Source organism: Triticum aestivum, chromosome 7A (genome assembly GCF_018294505.1).
Source record: "Triticum aestivum cultivar Chinese Spring chromosome 7A, IWGSC CS RefSeq v2.1, whole genome shotgun sequence".
Taxonomy (NCBI): domain Eukaryota; kingdom Viridiplantae; phylum Streptophyta; class Magnoliopsida; order Poales; family Poaceae; genus Triticum; species Triticum aestivum.
This window is the reverse complement of record NC_057812.1, coordinates 20,031,199-20,052,142: the sequence shown is the minus strand read 5'-3', so window position 1 is coordinate 20,052,142 and position 20,944 is coordinate 20,031,199. Positions and strand designations below refer to the sequence as shown.

At 46.8% G+C, this 20,944-nt stretch overlaps 1 protein-coding gene across 1 annotated transcript; it reads right to left on the bottom strand.

Annotated features, from left to right (window-relative positions):
- Window positions 1–16,728: 16,728 nt before the first annotated feature.
- LOC123154415 (uncharacterized) lies at window positions 16,729–18,013 on the bottom strand. Its single transcript, XM_044573160.1, has one exon. The coding sequence runs from the start codon at window positions 17,930–17,932 to the stop codon at window positions 17,033–17,035; it is 900 nt and encodes a 299-aa protein (XP_044429095.1). The 5' UTR covers window positions 17,933–18,013; the 3' UTR covers window positions 16,729–17,032.
- Window positions 18,014–20,944: the final 2,931 nt, after the last annotated feature.

The window sequence follows — 20,944 nt, the reverse complement described above, 5'->3', positions numbered from 1 at the left end:
TCCGGTTAATAGGTTAGTCCCAAAAATAATATAGAAGTGGATAATAAAGCCCAATAATGTCCAAAACAGAAGATAATATAGCATGTAGCAATCAAAAATTATAGATATGTTGGAGACGTATCACATGTTAAGGCTATGGGTTTACGAATATTTGAATGATCGTTTTGGACAAGTGGTAGATGTTGGAATCATGTGTCTTGCAACTATATTCAAATTACTTGGAATTGTTAATATTCCGAATGCCTCATTATGGAATTATACATGTATTTATACATGGAATTGCTTTACATGTTTAGCATGAAATTGTTACTTGCAGGAATGTACTTAAGTAATATATGCTTAAGAAATCTGGTCAATTATCAATGGAACACAATATACTAGTTATATTGGAAAGACTACCCGGGTACACTGGTGATTGGAAGAAGTTAGATCGCATAGTTAGATTACAGCCCTAATGTTGATCTATGTAATTAGAGAAATTTACACTCTATTATGGCGCGTTGCTTACAAGCGCGTCCTCCAGGGACATAACGGGTAGAATCCATTAACAGACAAATATGATCGTGGTTGTTAATTTGTTCTAGACTCTATCCCGGAAATTAGTTGTAACGACTAGGAAACTTATCTGTGTAAGAGGTGGACTCTTCAGAAAGACAGTATAAGAAGGTCCCTATCCCCTAGCCTCAGATATGCGATTTGTGAGCGGCACCACAGATAAGCGCGGAGGAATAGGGGATAGACCAAAAACCCTAAATTTCTAACAGTGAGCTCCAAAAAAAATGACAGACTTTTATAGTGAATAATGCATGTGCTAGAAGTACATGATTTTGTTTTTTTGTCCAGCTCACACCAATATGTATTCCATCATGAAATTATACAAAGATGTATACATCTCTATGTTCATGTGTATATTTCAGAATTTTTTGAAACATCGAAATATGATTTTTGTGCATGAACAGTGAAATGAGTGTCATGGAGCCAGAGCCCCCCAAAAAACACACTCTTGATTGATACCACGTACGTAGCTAATTGTGTGCATGTATGCTTGACTTAAAATATTTTCTAAAGAGGTCGGAAAAATGTGTTCATTCAATCTGAGGGCAAAGGTACCTATGGTGAATTTACTTGGATATTCCGTGGCTATAGTCTTTAGTGAACACCGATTTATGCCTCAGTACGGTAGCTCGACCAAGCATTCGTAAACTCCAAGGTACATACTGACCAACCTGTTTTTGTCCTGTTTGGGAAGGTGAGCCGCGGAAATTCATCTTGAATGGTTCTGATGGCGGCTAGCTGCAACCCAATAAGGTAACAATGGAGCAGCGGACTGTAGTAGTGTACGTTCATATAAATTAGGCTGTGTGGTGATTAATAGATGTTTATTTATAAACAATAACTCTGTGTGGTACTCCGTGATTCTTGTACTGTAGATGAATTACATCGTGCTTAGGGGCACAGCTAAGTGAATCAACCGTGATGCACTGACATATGGGTCAAATAAATCGTTTCGTAGTTTATGAGCTAAATAAGCATGGTGCACCAGGTTGGGATGACAAGAATGCATCAAGGGCCCTTGATTTCAGTTCACAAGGCTGCGTTTGCCGCCGCCCTGCCACAGCTCGCAACATCTAGTGTCCTGCCATTCCATCCAGCTGCCCAACTTTTATCTCCAAGCCATCCATTATCTTCTCCACGTTTAATTTTTTTGCCAGCTGTGCCTGGGCCTTCAGTAGTAGTAGTTATTTTCCTCTTATGTTTGACCAATGGTTCTTCTCAATTTTTTCTATCGTCGGTATGAATTAATTCAGAGGAATCTCATGGCAGAAAGATGTACGCACTAGAAGATAATGTGCATATTTTAGCTACTTATAACTTTGTTTGGACTAATATTGTGTACTTTGCAATAAAACATCAGTTGCAAATATCTTTAGGTTCATCACTGCCTTGGATATTTGGGAGAAAAAAAACTTGTCCATAGATATTTATTTATAAACAATAACCCTATGCATTTCATGATAAGCTAGTAACAAGCCGGTTTTTGTTGAATTGCATTATTTTACCCTGTAGGTACTCTACGAATTCTATGGGAGACCATTCATGATTACATGGCACAATGTGGTAGTAGACTCGTATGTGTTCTATCTACTTGAAAACATAGAGCCCTGATTTGTTTCCCTGGAAAGTAATGGGAGTTGTGGCTTGTTCAGTGGGTGCTAGTTCCCGTGCTACTTTATGGATTACACTTCTATATATGCATCTGACTCGATTTTCTAACACATCCCATTCCCCTGCTAGATCGCGATATGTGACCAACAGTTCCATGCACCTTGCCCGTTATTGTTGCTCCCCTACCTTGTTTTGCCATCCTCTACCAGTCTCCCTACCAACTAAATATGATCCCTCTACATGGGGAATAAGCTTAGTTATTTATAGGAGGTCCACTGAGTGATCAACGTCGTGTGTGGCCAGGACATCAACATTGCTTCATCAAATATCACATGCCAACTGTTGTATCATTTAATTCTACCGTGAGTGATGTACTTGCCGACATTTATAACACATATCTAAATGGAAACATATTTGGTGAACGATTCAGTTTTGACGACAGATACCAACCGTTCTATTTAAGTGATTGACAAAAAACTACCACTTTAGGGGTTTGCGTCCCACAGAACTACCACTTAAAAAAAGTGACCGAAAACTACCAAAATTTTATAATTTCGTGACTAAAAACTATCATTTTCAGATAAAGACCAGTTTAGACGATTTAAACGTGTTTATGACAGGCGAGGCCCACGTGTCAGCGTCAACCTCCTCCTTCTTCCTCCTCTCTCTGTGACATTTTCCCAAACACTTTGTGTGCACCGGCGCGCCACCTCCGCCGCCGTCCACCGGACTCAGCAGGGGGGCCGGCGTCGCGCCCACGCGCAGCAGCTGAACCTGCCGCCCTCCACCGGGCTCAGCAGGGATGGCCCAGCGTCACGCCCCTGCGCAGCCGCTTCCTCGCACCGGCCCCGACACAGCCGCCCCTGCCGGACGCCGGCGACCACACCGACGGGCTGTGCTCCGCGGGCTCCTGGGCGGTCTTCTTCCCCCTTGCCATCGCCGTGCCCTCGGCGGTCACCGTCGCCCTCAAGGCCTCCGTGCCGCCGCGGCCCCTGGACGGGAAGGTGCAAGTGTCCCTGCAGAAGAAGGCGGTAGCAGCGGCAGTGTCAAAACAGGCACGCGGGGAGCAGAGGTCCGGCGCGAGCGGCAAGGTGGCTACCTGTAGCGAGGCAGTCCAATGGCAACGGGGACGGCAGGAGGCGGAGAGGCGAGCAGATCCCGGCGGCGGAGGGGCTTGCACGAGCGGCGGCCATGGCGCCGTTGCTCCTGTCCAGGACAAGAGAGGAAGAGCGGGGAGGTCAGAGAGAGAGATGATGGTGACGTTCAGGCCGACGCCCGGCGGCGGCCGCGGCCTGTACGAGCTCACCGAGCCGACCTCAACGTCGGCGAGGCCGTTGGTGGCGTTCGGCACGGAGGCAGCGAGCACGACCGAGCCGCTAGTGTTGACAGATGGCCCACATCAGCATTGACTTTGACTTTGACTCTGACAACACGTTTAAATTGTCTAAACTGATCTTTATCTGAAAGTGGTAGTTTTTAGTCACAAAATTATAAAATTTTGGTAGTTTTTGGTCACTTTTTTTAAAGTGGTAGTTCTGTGGGACGCAAACCCCTAATGTGGTAGTTTTTTGTCAATCACTCGTTCTATTTGGATGGAACGAGCACTGCATGGGACACTGAGAAGTAGTAAAATTAAGTAACGTCATATGGGAATCAAACCCTAGTCGTCTGGTGACAGCTCCATGTCATTAACCAACTCTCCTTTGCAAGGTTATTCTTTGAATTAACGGATATTCCTCTATTTTTAGCATTTTCACTAATATTTTTTCTTCCATTATATTGCCAATGTTTTTTCATCACTTTTCTTTTCTTTTCTTTTTTTCATAGATTCTAGGTTTTCTTTTCCACCAAGCCAAAAAAATGCGTGCGGTGGGAGTTAAACTTTTTTTGTTGCTACAGTCTATGTTGGTTTTCCACCCAGGTAAAAATAATGCGGGGATGCGAAATGATCTCTAGTTGCTAAAAGACTAGCACATGCAAAATAACCAACTCAGTACATGTTTTCGTGTCAAGTGGAAGCAAAGCTTTGTAGCCGATCATTGTTTTCTCCGCTATATTAGTATGAAGAAAAAAAAGCTATCAAACTACAAATCAAGCCGAGAATATTGAGCCTTTGTCCTCTACCCTATGATGCCATGTAGTTAGATAGGTAAAGTTTACACTTCACTGCAACACTTTATATGCACCACGTGAGATGTGGATTTGTAAATAGACAATGCCAAATGTATTTTACGAATGTTTGCCATTTCTTTTACCGGGGCATTAAAAAGTTGTAGAAACATACTCCTATAACTCCTGTGTGAATGGCATGGTAATTTACGCACCGCAGAACTGATAACTCATGCACCAGCACCGTGATAACTCTGATCCCATTCGGTGGGCAAGGGGATTTGACGAAACATACCCCGGTAAATTCTTTATAAATACCATGGTAATTTACTCACGGTCTCGATGGGCATGGGGATCTAGTTTTGATGCTTTCGTCGCGACGAATTCGATGGTTAAAATGGATTTTGAATCGGACCGACTGTTTGTGATAAAAAAACATTTTGAATTTTCAAAATGAGAATAATCTATGATGACATCAACTCTTGCCCTCTAGTGCATTCATGCATGTGCATGTGGCGTGAAGTTTGAAGAACCAATTTGTATGCCCCGACTTCAGTGTAAACAGCAAGGTTAGTTACATATTGCAAGCGGGGTAGTTACGTACCCAGGCATGATAACTTTGGGCCAAAAAAAGTAATCAAAAAATAGCAACATAGGATCTAGTTTCGAAGATCTCATCATGATGGATTTAATGGTGAAACTGGATTTTGAATTGGACCGATGATTTGAGCTATAAAACATTTTGAATTTTTAAAATATAGGAAAAATCTAGGATGACGTCAGATTTTAGTCCGCTAGTGCATGCATGCATGTGCATGTGTTATGAAGTGTGGGAGAAGTAGTTTTTATGCCCCGCTAAATTCTAGGTAATGGTCTGGTAACTACATATTGCAGGGCTGATAATAACACACCCTATGCATGGTAACTTTGGGCCAGAAAATAAGTCGCTGAAACATATCAAGATTGGATCTAATTTTAAAAGTCTCATAACAACAGATTTAATGATGAAAAGGGATCTTGAATCAGACTGACGATTTGAGCTACAAAACATTTTAAAATTTCGAAATAGAAGAATTTGAAATGACATCGTTACTTCTTTACCTTTTCCTGCATGCATGTAATTAGTGAGAAGTGGAGTGCAGGTGCGATGAGATTTTATATGCATGCATGCATGTAATGAAGAAAGAAAGGATTGCACATGAAGAGACTTTTAATTGCCATCCCTACTTTAGGCTTCAAGTTCTCGTCGCATCTTTGTGTAGAAGATGAGCACCGAAACATAAACAATGAATCACAATAATCATCACCATGCATAATTCTCTGAATTGAAAAACGACATGGTCAAGAAAAATTTAATGTTTATTATTAAATCTCATGACTACATGAGAGGGAAGCAAAAAATTAACCCAACTGGACCCCTCAAAGCCTCCTTAAATGTTCGGGCTGTCGGCAGCCATCATATTGATCTCATATATGAGATGAGTATGAGGAGTGACCGGACATGACCGGTCAGTGGTCCTGCGTCCGCCACATAAAATTGAGCTCACCACATAGCATTTTTTTCGTATTATTTCTTTTCTTTCTCTCTCTCCTTCTCTACTAATCACATGCATATGACCGGACATATAAGGAAAAAATAAGTAAGGAACATGGCTGCATGGATGGATCAATAGGGAGTCAAAACGAACATGCCCGGACGCTGACCGGACGCGTCCGCGGATGTCTAGGGAGTCAAATTTATACAGTCCGACTGTAGATGCCCTTAACGTTGTTGCGAGTGGTCTACACCTGCCTCGTCGCATCCGACCAGGCCGCTGGCACCGAGTTCTGTCGACTCCTCGAGAGCTACGCCCGGGCCAAGGCCCCCGCCGCGGCCGTCATCTTGGCACGCGTGCATGAGCTCCTCCACGGACACCCCGACATCGTCGCCCGTTTCAACAGCTTCCTGCAATGGCAACCTTCATCGTATGCGTCAACGGTTTCCTGTGAGGATCTAGCTTAGCTAGACCTGCGCATGACCGTAATATTATCGTACATTCATACTTGTACTACTCTGTATGTAATACTCCTGGATCCTGATCGAATCGAATCAATATCTTTGTTACTATTAATGGTATTATTTTCATGTTTGTTTCATGACAACATGTTGGACAATGCTAGTTCCTGAAAATGCCATTGAATTTTTTTCTTTTGCTCTCACAGACAGTCAGGATCTCTACTCCTCGAAATGGTAACCTCCTTTACTTGCGCGTACATAAAGATCAAATAAATGTATATTTTTGGTTCATGTTTGTGGTACATATATTGACGAATACTGATTGATGTCTAGCTGAGCACTGCAATCCAACTATGCATTGCGTCAAAAATCCGTGCTCAAGAAAAGAATCCTTGCTATTGATCCAGTTGTTCGTTTACTCGACTCAAAGTCATTTAATTTTACATGTGTGAAGCAAAGAAAGTCTACAAGTAGGAGGGCGTAGGTGGGTTCATATTTTCAAGACTCCAGTACATGCCGAAAAAGATTGCATGTTTGTGAGAATATTTCCATGACACAAGAATTCGAGCCCTAATCAAAATATGTGTGTCATAGCCGTCCGGCGTTGCTTTAAGCGAGGACATGCGTCTGGTCAGTCCGAACTTCAAAAATAACATTTTTTGATAGCCGTTGCCAGACTTGGTTGCCTTGAACATTTAGAATAATTTGTTCACAATTTTATGGGTGGCAAAATTTTGATCGCAACATTTCGCAAATGAAACCCACACAAACAAATGAAGATCCAATAATAATAGTGTTGAATTTAATTGTAAATTAATGTAAAAAATGAAAAAAAGGAAATTTATAATATAATTAATACTACTCACAATAATTCAATTCGAAGCCAAACAAACACATTAGTATATCTGATAATATTATGCGCATGCGGGGTGTAGGTAGCTAACTACATCCTCAAAGGAAGCTGTTGAAACTAGCAAGGAGGTTGTCGCAGGAAGCTGCTGAAGTGGGCGAGGAGGTCAGGGTGACCGCGGAGGAGCTTGTGCACACGCGCCTCGACGGTGGCGGCCGTGATCTCCATGTCATCCTTGGCATAGGCCACGAGGAGGCGATAGAACTTGTTGGAATTTTGCTAGTAGGCCTTTGGCCCAAAGCCCAACTAAAATTCTGAAATTCTCTTGGCCCATTCATGCACACATGTGAGTGAAGTGAGTGAGGCTAAAGTTTAGTCCCACCCCGGAAGTTGACAGAAAATTGCACCTCTTTATAAGGTGAGCTCTTCTACCACTTGTATGAGCATGAGAAGAGGAGACCTACACGCGCGCTCCTCCTCGCTCGCCTCGCCTCGCCGCGGGTTGCGGGATTGAGCCGAGCCGAGGACAGAGCTATGCACGTTGTCTATATTTTTGTTGCATGGGAAATTAATAATTAACTGAACCGTTTCCGATTCTTTTGGATCGTGACGATTCGGACGTGGGGTTTACTCCCACGACCTACCCGGCCGCACTATATAGTCAGGCAGACGTCTACCCTAGTCGCCGCCGCTTCGTATGGTTTCTCACCACCGTTCCAGATCATTGCGCCGCCAAGCAAGTCTTCTCCATCCCTCCTTCCGGCGTGCACCGCGAGAAGGGACAACAGGCCTCCGGAACCCCGCCTCTCGTGATCCTGTACGGGAGAGGGGCGATCAGGTTTTTGGGGAGCGCACTCGCGCGACTGCTGGCAGCGACGACTTCGCGAACGACGACTTCTTCCCCGACCTCGGCAACCTCGTCCTCGACGACATGGGCGACAACGTCAATGCCGGCGGTGCTGCACCCGCTGCACCGTATGTGATTCTATCCTTCTTGTTCGAGATCATGGTAGAAATCATGCTTCTAGCATGTGCCCTAGATGTGATATGTTCATCTGCTATGCTAGTTCGCATAATTAGTTTCACCTCTGCTGCTGTGGTCATGATTTATCTTCTGTTTATTCGGATTAAATCTCGTAGTAATTTGCTCATATTTCCAACAGAGAACAGATCAGGCTTAGTTCCGTTCATTTTAGTAATTTCATATTTCACCCACGTCCTACTGAGAGCACAAAAAGAGACATAGATGTCTGTAAGTTAGGGTGGACGGCACGAGAGGTCTTTAGGACCGGCTCATGGCCCGTTCGGTCCGGCCAGGCTCGGTCCTGGCCCGTCATAAAATTCAGCCGGTCCGGGCCCTGCAAACGGGACCGAAAATCCCTCGGTCCAGTCCGGTCAAAGCTCGGTCCGACCGAGCAGACCGACGAACACGAGCTATGGCATGGCGGGGGCATGGCAGGGGCATGTCGGGACGAGGCGGGGGCATGGCGGGGGCGTGCCGAGGGCGTGGCAGGGGCGTGGCGAGGGCGTGTCGAGGTCGTGGCAGGCGCGTGACGAGCGCGTGGCCGGAGCTGCGTGGCATCTCTTTTGCTGTGAGCAAGCTGAGTCGGTTTGTGTCAAAACCGGGAGATGATCATTGGCATGCGCTTGAGAGAGTTATGCGCTATTTGAAAGGCACCGCAAGCTATGGGATTCACTACACCGGGTATCCAAGGATACTGGAGGGTTATAGTGACTCAAACTGGATATCTGATGCTGATGAGATTAAGGCCACAAGTGGTTACATTTTTACACTTGGTGGTGGCGCTGTTTCCTGGAAGTCTTGCAAGCAGACCATCTTAACGAGGTTAACTATGGAAGCAGAACTCACAGCATTAGACACTGCCACTGTTGAAGCAGAGTGGCTTCGTGAACTCTTGATGGACTTACCTATGGTTGAAAAACCCAATACCCCCTATCCTGGTGAACTGTGATAATCAAACTGTGATCGTCAAGATAAACAGTTTTAAGGACAATATGAAGTCCTCAAGGCATCTGAAGAGGAGACTAAAATCTGTCAGAAAATTGAGGAACTCCGGAGTTATTACGTTGGATTATATCCAAACGTCGAAAAACTTGGCAGATCCCTTCACAAAGGGTCTATCACGTAATGTGATAGATAATGCATCGATGGAGATGGGTTTGAGACCCACCGCATGAGTTCTCCATAGTGGTAACCCACTCTATGTGCTCGAAGATCCCGTAAAGTAGAAGTGGGAGACAAGCTGTTGGTCAGCTGGGAGGAGAGTATCCCTATATTAATTATCCCACTCCGTGAAGATGCAATACACTCCTGATCTGCATGGCAGGTTGGTACTTATCTTAATGTGTTCCAAGTGGCTTATTCGGGTAAGCAGAGATGTTGTCCTGCAGAACATCTTCTGAGGAACACACCTATATGAATTTGACTGTTAATGTCGCAGTCTGTGAGAATTGGGTGTTCTCTAATAAATTCATGAAAGGCCCTGGAGTATGACGTATACGCTCCACCCGCGGGGAAGCCTTGCGGCAGCCCAGTATCGGTCAAGAATTTGTGTGAAACTAGTTTCACAGACACTTGTAGTTCAAGGCATATTCCACTATTCAAGTTGTGATCTAGTGTAGCATAAATTTCTAAGTGGAAGTTCAACTTCACAGTCTCCACTAAGCACCGATATATAAAACAATGTTTTGGAACTAAATGATGAGATGTGCCAATGAGACTTTGTGGGGGATTGTTGGAATTTTGCTAGTAGGCCTTTGTCCCAAAGCCCAACTAAAATTCTGAAATTCTCTTGGCCCATTCATGCACACATGTGAGTGGAGTGAGTGAGGCTAAAGTTTAGTCCCACCCCGGAAGTTGAGAGAGAGTTGCACCTCTTTATAAGGTGAGCTCTTCTACCACTTGTATGAGCATGAGAAAAGGAGACCTACTCGCTCGCCTCGCCACGCCACGTCACGCCGCGCCGCGCCGCGGGTTGCGGGATTGAGCCGAGCCGAGGACAGAGCTATGCATGTTGTCTATATTTTTGCTGCATGGGAAAATTAATGTCATTAATTAATAATTAACGGACGCGTTAATTACTGAACCGTTTCCGATTCTTTTGGATCGTGACGACTCGGACGTGGGGTTTACTCCCACGACCTACCCGGCCCGCACTATATAGTCAGGCAGACGTCTACCCTAGCCGCCGCCGCTTCGTATGGTTTCTCACCACCGTTCCAGATCATTGCGCCGCCAAACAAGTCTTCTCCATCCCTCCTTCCGGCGTGCACCACGAGAAGGGACAGCAGGCCTCCGGAACCCCGCCTCTCGTGATCCTGTACGGGAGAGGGGCGATCAGGTTTTTGGGGAGCGCACTCGCGCGACTGCTGGCAGCGACGACTTCGCGAACGACGACTTCTTCCCCGACCTCGGCAACCTCGTCCTCGACGACATGTGTGACAACGTCAACACCGGCGGTGCTGCACCCGCTGCACCGTATGTGATTCTATCCTTCCTGTTCGAGATCATGGTAGAATTCATGCTTCTAGTATGTGCCATAGATGTGATATGGTCATCTGCTATGCTAGTTCGCATGATTAGTTTAACCTCTGCTGCTATGGTCATGATTTATCTTCTGTTTATTCAGATTAAATCTCGGTGTAATTTGCTCATATTTCCAACAGAGAACAGATTAGGCTTAGTTCCGTTCAGTTTCAGTAATTTCATATTGTCACCCACGTCCTACTGAGAGCACAAAAAGAGACATAGATGTATGTAAGTTAGGGTGGACGGCACGAGCGGTCTTTAAGACCGGCTCGTGGCCCGCTCGGTTCGGCCAGGCTCGGTCCTGGCCCGTCATAAAATTCAGCCGGTCCGGGCCCTGCAAACGGGACCGAAAATCCCTCGGTCCAGTCCGGTCAAAGCTCGGTCCGAGCGAGCAGACCGACGAACACGAGCTATGGCATGGCGGGGGCATGGCAGGGGCATGTCGGGACGAGGCGGGGGCATGGCGGGGGCGTGCCGAGGGCGTGGCAGGGGCGTGGCGGCGCGTGTCGAGGTCGTGGCAGGCGCGTGACGAGCGCGTGGCCGGAGCTGCGTGGCATCTCTTTTGCTGTGAGCAAGCTGAGTCGGTTTGTGTCAAAACCGGGAGATGATCATTGGCATGCGCTTGAGAGAGTTATGCGCTATTTTAAAGGCACCACAAGCTATGGGATTCACTACACCGGGTATCCAAGGGTACTGGAGGGTTATAGTGACTCAAACTGGATATCTGATGCTGATGAGATTAAGGCCACAAATGGTTACATTTTTACACTTGGTGGTGGCGCTGTTTCCTGGAAGTCTTGCAAGCAGACCATCTTAACGAGGTTAATTATGGAAGCAGAACTCACAGCATTAGACACTGCCACTGTTGAAGTAGAGTGGCTTCGTGAACTCTTGATGGACTTACCTATGGTTGAAAAACCAATACCCCCTATCCTGGTGAACTGTGATAATCAAACTGTGATCGTCAAGATAAACAGTTTTAAGGACAATATGAAGTCCTCAAGGCATCTGAAGAGGAGACTAAAATCTGTCAGAAAATTGAGGAACTCCGGAGTTATTACGTTGGATTATATCCAAACGTCGAAAAACTTGGCAGATCCCTTCACAAAGGGTCTATCACGTAATGTGATAGATAATGCATCGATGGAGATGGGTTTGAGACCCACCGCATGAGTTGTCCATTGTGGTAACCCACTCTATGTGCTCGGAGATCCCGTAAAGTAGAAGTGGGAGACAAGCTGTTGGTCAGCTGGGAGGAGAGTATCCCTATATTAATTATCCCACTCCGTGAAGATGCAATACTCTCCTGATCTGCATGGCAGGTTGATACTTATCTTAATGTGTTCCAAGTGGCTTATTCGGGTAAGCAGAGATGTTGTCCTGCAAAACATCTTCTGAGGAACACACCTATATGAATTTGACTGTTAATGTCGCAGTCTGTGAGAATTGGGTGTTCTCTAATAAATTCATGAAAGGCCCTGGAGTATGACGTATGCGCTCCACCCGCGGGGAAGCCTTGCGGCAGCCCAGTATCGATCAAGAATTTGTGTGAAACTAGTTTCACAGAAAACTTGTAGTTCAAGGCATAGTCCACTATTCAAGTTGTGATCTAGTGTAGCATAAATTTCTAAGTGGAAGTTCAACTTCACAGTCTCCACTAAGCACCGATATATAAAACAATGTTTTGGAACTAAATGATGAGATGTGCCAATGAGACTTTGTGGGGGATTGTTGGAATTTTGCTAGTAGGCCTTTGGCCCAAAGCCCAACTAAAATTTCTGAAATTCTCTTGGCCCATTCATGCACACATGTGAGTGGAGTGAGTGAGGCTAAAGTTTAGTCCCACCCCGGAAGTTGAGAGAGAGTTGCACCTCTTTATAAGGTGAGCTCTTGTACCACTTGTATGAGCATGAGAAAAGGAGACCTACTCGCTCGCCTCGCCACGCCACGTCACGCCGCGCCGCGCCGCGGGTTGCGGGATTGAGCCGAGCCGAGGACAGAGCTATGCATGTTGTCTATATTTTTGTTGTATGGGAAAATCAATGTCATTAATTAATAATTAACGGACGCGTTAATTACTGAACCGTTTCCGATTCTTTTGGATCGTGACGACTCGGACGTGGGGTTTACTCCCACGATCTACCCGGCCCGCACTATATAGTCAGGCAGACGTCTACCCTAGCCGCCGCCGCTTCGTATGGTTTCTCACCACCGTTCCAGATCATTGCGCCGCCAAACAAGTCTTCTCCATCCCTCCTTCCGGCGTGCACCGCGAGAAGGGACAACAGGCCTCTGGAACCCTGCCTCTCGTGATCCTGTACGGGAGAGGGGCGATCAGGTTTTTGGGGAGTGCACTCGCGCGACTGCTGGCAGCGACGACTTCGCGAACGACGACTTCTTCCCCGACCTCGGCAACCTCGTCCTCGACGACATGGGCGACAACGTCAACGCCGGCGGTGCTGCACCCGCTGCACCGTATGTGATTCTATCCTTCCTGTTTGAGATTGTGGTAGAATTCATGCTTCTAATATGTGCCCTAGATGTGATATGTTCATCTGCTATGCTAGTTCGCATGATTAGTTTAATCTCTGCTGCTGTTGTCATGATTTATCTTCTGTTTATTTGGATTAAATCTCGTAGTTAATTTGTTCATATTTCCAACAGAACTCGTTGCTGACGGATGGGTCGTGACACGTGGGTGGGACGCGGCTAAGCGTGTCACGACCTCTCTCGCCAAGGAAGCGGCCGCGTGGATTTCTGGTACCGGAAAAACTTGCTTCTTCGCCGGCTCAACCATCACGCTCCTCGGCGGCCCAACCATGGCGGGCAACATGGCAGAACCTGCACCCTTGGATCTTCTTTCTTTGTGTGTTTCTTCGTATGAGAATTACCGCTGGTCGTGGCGATCAAACCAGCTAACACCTCCACTCTAGCTGCTTTGGGTTTGGAGCTTTGCACGGCGTATCTATGATTTGGATATAGAGTCGGATACGTATAGGGAAATCCTGGTCAGGCCGGAAGCTGTTTCAGAATTTCACCGTCCAGCCGGAATCATCCAGGAGATCCATGTACGACGCGAACACAATGATAAAACGGTTTTCTTTATTGGCAGATTGCAAGGATGCGACGTTGTAGATTCCTCAAAAGCATCAATGCACAGCTAAATGCCGTTGTCAATGATGCTAATTCACTAGTACGAACTTTTCTGTGACGACCAATGTGCGCCCAGTCGACCCATGCGTGTAAGCTCGTAGGGCAACTATGCACTCAAACGTGAACCCAAAATGAATAAACTCCACACACTCCCACGCTTCCACATCCTGGTGTATGGAGCCATATCGAGCTACACTAGACAGCATCGATGAATGCACGAATGCCGGAATGCATGCAAGTATGGTTGAGTTCCTAAGGTCGCCACATGCTAGCACAACTCTCTTTCCCAAAGTCTCCCATTCCCGATCTCATCACACAACCGGTATCTAATTTTCTTCTTTGGGCATGTATCCCTATGCTACTTCTTTTTCAGCTTTCCTAAGTCATGAGCTATTTGATACCGGCAATATAAATTTGTGTCAACAGGTGGGTTGTCAAGCTTGCTGCAAGTTCAACATTATATATGCGTGCTACATTATTGACAAGTACCATTTTGCATTGATTTCGTATCGGTAAGTAGTACAGTTATGAGTATTCGAGCACGTTTATACACGTATTGAATGGAAGGCAAATCATGAACTTTAGTAGACAATTATTGTGTATCTCTCGTGCATTTGGTTCAAACATGTACAATATGTAGTCAGTTACTTGTTCTCCAGATGCGATAGTCATAGTGGGGAGTAACTTAGACTATGTTACTACCTTCATAGTCGGGAGTAACATAAAGGTAGTGTTATAGGTGGTTGTACTTATTAATTTATAGACTCATTTTGTCTTGGAAAGTATTATATGATGGTAACATATTAGAGCATGGTTATAACGAGGTGCCATGTCAGTTAGAGCCAACCTAATAGCCGGCATGTACAATAGTATTCCCCCCGTTTCAAAATATCAACTTCTCTATCCAAGTAAGCTAGGCTAACTTCTTATATTAACATATGGTTCCAAATATCATTAGACAAGTTCGGAGAACTGACTAAATCTGACATGTGGCATGTTTATTGTCAAATAGTATCGCACTAATTAAATTGCATGTGATCCTCTGATACCAATTAGTAGAAAAGTCGTGAAGTAGCTTAATATTTACTCTCAACTTAGGGCCTTTTTGATTCATAGGATTGTAAGAACGTAGTAATAGGAAAAACAAACAATTGGAATGTCATGCCCATTAGAATCTTACAAGATTTGTGTTTATTTAAGGGAACTTTTATGGTACATTGGAGCTCTTGTGTTCCGGTGAACCCTATATGAATTGTAAAATAAGTAGAAATACCTTGATTTTTCTTCTTCAAAGTACCAAACCTGGTTGTTCATTCTACTCCCGGATGAAGTTCCGTAAAGAAATGGCATTCGTCGTATTCTCGGCAGATAAGTCAAAAAAATTGATTGTATAAAAATGTTTGAATGAATCGTAGGTCAGACAGTATTTTTTCGCTATGAATCGTAGGTTGCCTTAACGAAACTTCACACGTGAGTAGAATCATCAACCAGTTCTGATACCCGGAAATTTAGATTTGTTTAAATTTCACTTGTACCTTTTCTATTTTACTATTCATATAGGGTTCGCAGGCAATACTCAACCCTTTCGCTAGCATCAATAGCCGCTGCTACCGCCGCACACCTTTGCCTCCGGTTGCCACATGCCGCTGTCATCAGGCTTGTCTGCATCCACACACTACTCGGTGTCTCCAGGTTGCCGGCCCAGCCCTCACTGCCGTGCGCCCATGCCAGCCAACACGCCGCAGCTCTGGTCATGTACACGGCATGTAGGGGAATCCCTGCTGTTTGATTCTCATACTGCAAGCTCTAATGCTAGGCCACGTTTCTGTGATATAGAATACACTGAACAAATACAATTTATTAAGGAAAATAATGTTTATCAAATGGCTGGAGCCTGTTCGTGAATAGTGATACAATGGGGCCATATAGGTCGCGTTATGCATCGCCCTCCAGATCTTTTTAGATGATCCGCCCCCTCCCGAGTCGTTGGATTGTGCCACAGATAGTCGTGAAATTGCAACAAGGTAGATGTTGTGAAATTCATTGCTTTGTTGCAAAACCATCGAAGCATTATATTCACTTAAATTTTTATTTTGTCTTTAACTTTTTATGCAACATAGATGATGTTACAGAAGGACTTTTGCAACAGTGATGGTGTTGTAGATTATTTTTTGTCTTCACCTTTCTTGCAACATAGATCATGTTGCGAGAGGACTTTTGGAACATGAATCATGTTGCAGAAATTTTTCACTGAAAAGATGATAACATGTGCGGTGTGAATCAAGAAAGTTATGCAACAAGAGATGATGTTGCGGGAGGACTTTGCCAACAAAGCCTTTGTTGCGAAAAGTATAAAAAAGCATCGCCGGCAGGAGCAAAGAGAGAGAGAGAGAGAGAGAGAGAGAGAGAGAGAGAGAGAGAGAGAGAGAGAGAGAGAGAGAGATGGAAGTCTGGAGCGGCTCAACTGGGCAGATGGTGGCGGGAGTGGAGCTCGGACGTGTGCGCTTGAGCAGCAGCCATGGCTGCGAGTGGGCGTAAGGAGGCGGAGAGTACATAAGGAAAGGATAAAAACACGTATCAAACGTAGGAGGTGCCAGGCACAATGTGTGTTATCCGCCAGCTGAACCATAGCGTTTTCCATATAGTAATTGTTCTTGGAGGGATCAGGGATGCTCTCTGAGAGATTTATGATGCTGAACTACCCAAAATGTCCATGGCGCCTAAGTATACTTTTGGTGTAGTATTCATGCATCCAGACCATCTGATCACAAAAAAAGGGCCCAAAACCAGTTGATGTTCTGTAAAATGTCTCATATTCAATTGTATTACAACAAAACAATTTTTTTTCATGAGGTTGGAGTAGATGCTAGATTTTTCGTGGAGAGTACAGTGGAAATGATTTCATAAAAAAATTCACAGGATTCAATTCTACTAATAAAACCACCAACATATGGAAATTTCCTATAAAAGACCTTCAAATCAAAGGTGCCCTTAATTTATCAAGCACATCTGACAACATACACAAATTTCACAAATATACATACGAATTTGATCGGCTCGAACATATCGAATACCACCAATAACACACAGCACAACCCCAGCCTCACTGGTGCACTGGCATCACCACGTGAATTTTACGGGAAAAAGTACAAGCCGTCGGCACACCGTCCAACGAAACGCTGGAAAAACAAGGGTGGAAACCGAGGTTTCAACCGTACAAACATCGCCCGTCCCATGCAGGAGCTGCCGGACACCCGAAACCACCACCGTAGTAGTACGGCGCCGTCATCGGCGGGTAACAGCTCACCGGAGCAAAGTCTACTGTGGGGTACAAACTGCTATCCGGCTCGCCCACCGTCGGGTAAATTCCACGGCTCGATGTCTCCTGCAACGGCGGGTAGACCGCAATCGGCTCCGATGAGCTTGAGGACGTGACCGTGTCGTTGTTCACCGGCGGGTAAACCGCGAGGTGCTCCAGTGGCCCCCAGTCTATCACCGGGTACATCCCGGAGGACGACGCCGTCGACTGAGGCAGCGGCGGGGGAGGGGCCGGGCTAGCGGGCGATACGGGCTCACCGTCGCTGCTGCGGTCCTCCTGGTCGTCGTCGACGGTGCTTCCGTGGTGGAAGGCGTAGGAGAAGGAGATGACGCCGTTGGGCTGCCTGCGGTCCTCGGACGAGGCCAGCTGGTAGGAGACGCGGCGCGTCCTGCCGTCGGCGACGAGGTCGGAGAGCGGCACGACGGCCGACGCGGCGAGCACGTCCCCGAGGACGGCCACCTCGGCCTTGAGCTCGAACCGCACGAGAAGGACGCCGTCGTGGTTGTCAACGTGCCCGTCCTTCTTTTTCCCCGCGGCTTCGTCCTCTGAGGCGTCGTCGGGAAGGGGGAGGCGCAGGCGCTCGTCCCACTCGGGGTTCTCGCCGCCGGCGCGGTCGGTGGGGGTCTTGACGCGGCGGCGGCGGACGTTCTTGCGGGCGGACGACGGCGTCAGACAGACGGAGGCGTAGAGGCACGGCGTGTGGAACGGGAGCGACGACCTGACGCCCCGGCAGGACACCCAGGTGATGTCGATGGCCGCCGGCTCCGGCCGGCGCCGCAGGCAACCCATCGGCAAGCTCGTGCGCCCGAGAACTTGACTCTGGCTTGCCTATTTTGCTTGGTGTTGGTTAAGAAGGCGCTGGACGACGCGGTGGCGGGAGACGACTGGAGGGAGGAAGTCCGAGCGACGCTGCGCGTTTGATACCGACGGGAAATCAAGTCGGTAGGTTTGGAACGGGTCCGTGTCAGATTAATGGCGCGGCATTAACTTAGGGTTGCTGTCACAGACTGGAGGAGGTTGCGCGGCAACTTCTTCTTCTATTGTGGAAAGGTACGTGCACGGAGAACACTGATAGAGAGAGAAATCACGAAGACTTTTCCCTTCTTTTTCTGCGAAGGAAGTAGTAGACTTTTCTTGGGTGTCGTTCGTGTCTGGTGGACAAGAACTGCAGTGGAAATCTACAGAGAGTTTTTTTTTTTTTTGTCTACAGGGAGTTGGGGAGAAGATGCCTGTCATCACGATGAAACCTCAAGAAGCAGACAACGAAACCTCATGAAAACATATGTGACGCTTCTAAAGAGTTCCGCGGAACAGTGAGTAAGAAAGCCGAACCATCGCCCACTCGCGGCTCCCGCGTCGGCCATTCGGGGCGACGAAACCCTAGCCGCCCGAGCCACCCCCCTCATCTCCCTCCCTTCCCGCCGCCACTTATGGACGCCGCCAACTGCCGTGCGGCCTCCGGTGAAGGTGGTGGTAAGGCTCTCCTGCCCTACACCGGTGCACTGAGCTTTGGTCGCCGGGGAGGTAGCCCTGCTTATGGCTGGTGCCGTTAATCTCTCTAGTCGCGTAGGCTGCTCAGTTCTCCGGCCTCCTTACCTATGTTACCCTCCCCCCACCCACCTTACCCCGCAATCAGGATCCCGGCCCGCTCGGGTTGCCAGATCTGTCTCTCGAAGGTGTGGTGGAGGGAGCCTGAAAGGGGAGAGTCTCCCCTGGTCGACTCCGCATCAATGTCGAACAGACCCAATTGGAACAAAAATGCAAAGGGGAAAAAAACGATGCAGACAACCAAACATGTCTACATTTTTAATAAAAAAAATCCAGCCGAGTGCTTCTATACTGCGCCTAGTGCGTGCAAGACTAGAGCTAACACTCATGCAGGGTGCGACATGGGTTGGCCTATTTCTCTGGGGAAATATCTCTATTTCCCAGGTTGAGAAAATATGTTCATTATTTTTTAAAATATAAAAATTATATTGTAGAAAATAAAAAGAATTTATTGTACACACATTTATTTATTTGTTATTCTGAAAAATGTTCATCGGGTATTTGCAAAGTTGTTCGTGTATAAATTTATTTTAGTCATGTACGGTTTATGTATTTAAAAAATTTCCATGTTTTATTTAAAAAGGGTTGTATATATGAAGTAAACTATTTTCATCACTAAAGGTCAACGATGTTTATCCTCTCTCTCGCTCTGATGTCAGACAAAGTTGTAGGGAAGAAAAAGATGATGTGGGTGGGGGAGGGTGTCTAATCTGACGGTTACAGGTGGACTAATCCAATGATCGTGGTACAGCTGACGTGTCGCTTGGGTCGGTCGACTGGCACAGAGCGCTGGCCTTCGCTACACTTCTTTCTTGGAAGTTCTTTTACCTGATTTTTAGGGGACTTTTTTATTGACTGGGAAAATGGTTTGGGCAGCCTAGTTGTTGCTTTGTCTCCAACTTGCTCAAGACCCAACCATCGCCTTGCCTTCTCTCGCATCCCTTCGCCTCAGACACGTAGACGACAATGGATGCCACTTCTGGTTCAGAGCAATGCGCTGACGACCATTGCTGCAGCTGCAACCATCACTGGATGCAGGACCGTCACCGCCCACACTCGAACGCCCAAACGGTAAAGTTATTAAACCGAGTTGAACTACACACTGGACCAACCGGGTTGGATTCTACGATTCAAATCGATGAATTACATCGCCTATTTCGGTCGATCGCTGCACCAGGCCTCCGAATGCCACCCTCATGGTTGCTGGATACAACTTCACACACACATGATTCCAAGCAGTCCTCCTTCTCACATGCCTCTGTGGGCAGCACATGCGTCCCAGCCACAGCAGGACCCTGCACGTTCACGCTCCGCTCGATGCTCTAGTCGCAACATGTTCGCCGTTCACACTCCGCTCGCTGCACCACCCCACCTACTCCGCGTTGCGCGTTCGCATGAGGAATAGATGGCTTGTCAGTGAAGCATCATATGCTTGCCGGTCCAGTAGCAACATGTTTAATGCCAGTTGAAGCTTCGCCACGCGCATGTCATAGTTTCCAACGCCGTCTGTCGCAACTCGTGCGCGCCCCATCACAGCAACATCACGCGTCGGTCACAACACCTATGCACCACCTTCCAAGCGCCTACGGACCCCTTTGCATCACCCGCACTAGGCCATTGTAGCACTGACACATGGAGTGTGGCTACCTTACAGCGCCGAGTTGCCGGTGTAGCGGCAGTGCAGCGCGGTGCGGTGGCCACCGCCCCCTGCGGCAATGTCTCTGCTCTGGAGGAGGTAGGGGACGATGGAGGTTCACGCTTGAGGAGAGATGTGAGAGGAGGATCTCATCCATGAGGGTAGGGAAGGAGCAAGAGGTAGGTGATGGGGGAATGGATTAGCACTCGATAGAAATTAGAATGAGGTACGCAATGAAACAAGTGGCTACGAGAGGTCGTCGACGAGTTAAGGCTTGGATGAGGCCCACAAACAGAGGATGGATGGAGCGTGTGACACGCTGATGCGAGGCGACTGACACGAGAGGTAATCGGTCACCCGATATACATAGATTTCCTAAATCAAAGGAGACCACCAAGGATTACATGTGCACAATGGCTTAAGAATCACCCGATATATATAGATTTCCTAAATCAAAGGAGACCACCAAGGATTACATGTGCACAATGGCTTAAGAAACTTTACGTGATTGGAATTCCAAAAACTATTACATGAGGCAACCTAACCACATGTCACTTCTGTGATGAAATCTGAATATGAAAGATATATAGGCTGAATCGCACTGCTTTATCAACAAA

Excerpts from the sequence above, each read along its gene's own strand:
- LOC123154415 (XM_044573160.1), bottom strand. The coding sequence starts at position 17,932 with ATGGGTTGCCTGCGGCGCCGGCCGGAGCCGGCGGCCATCGACATCACC.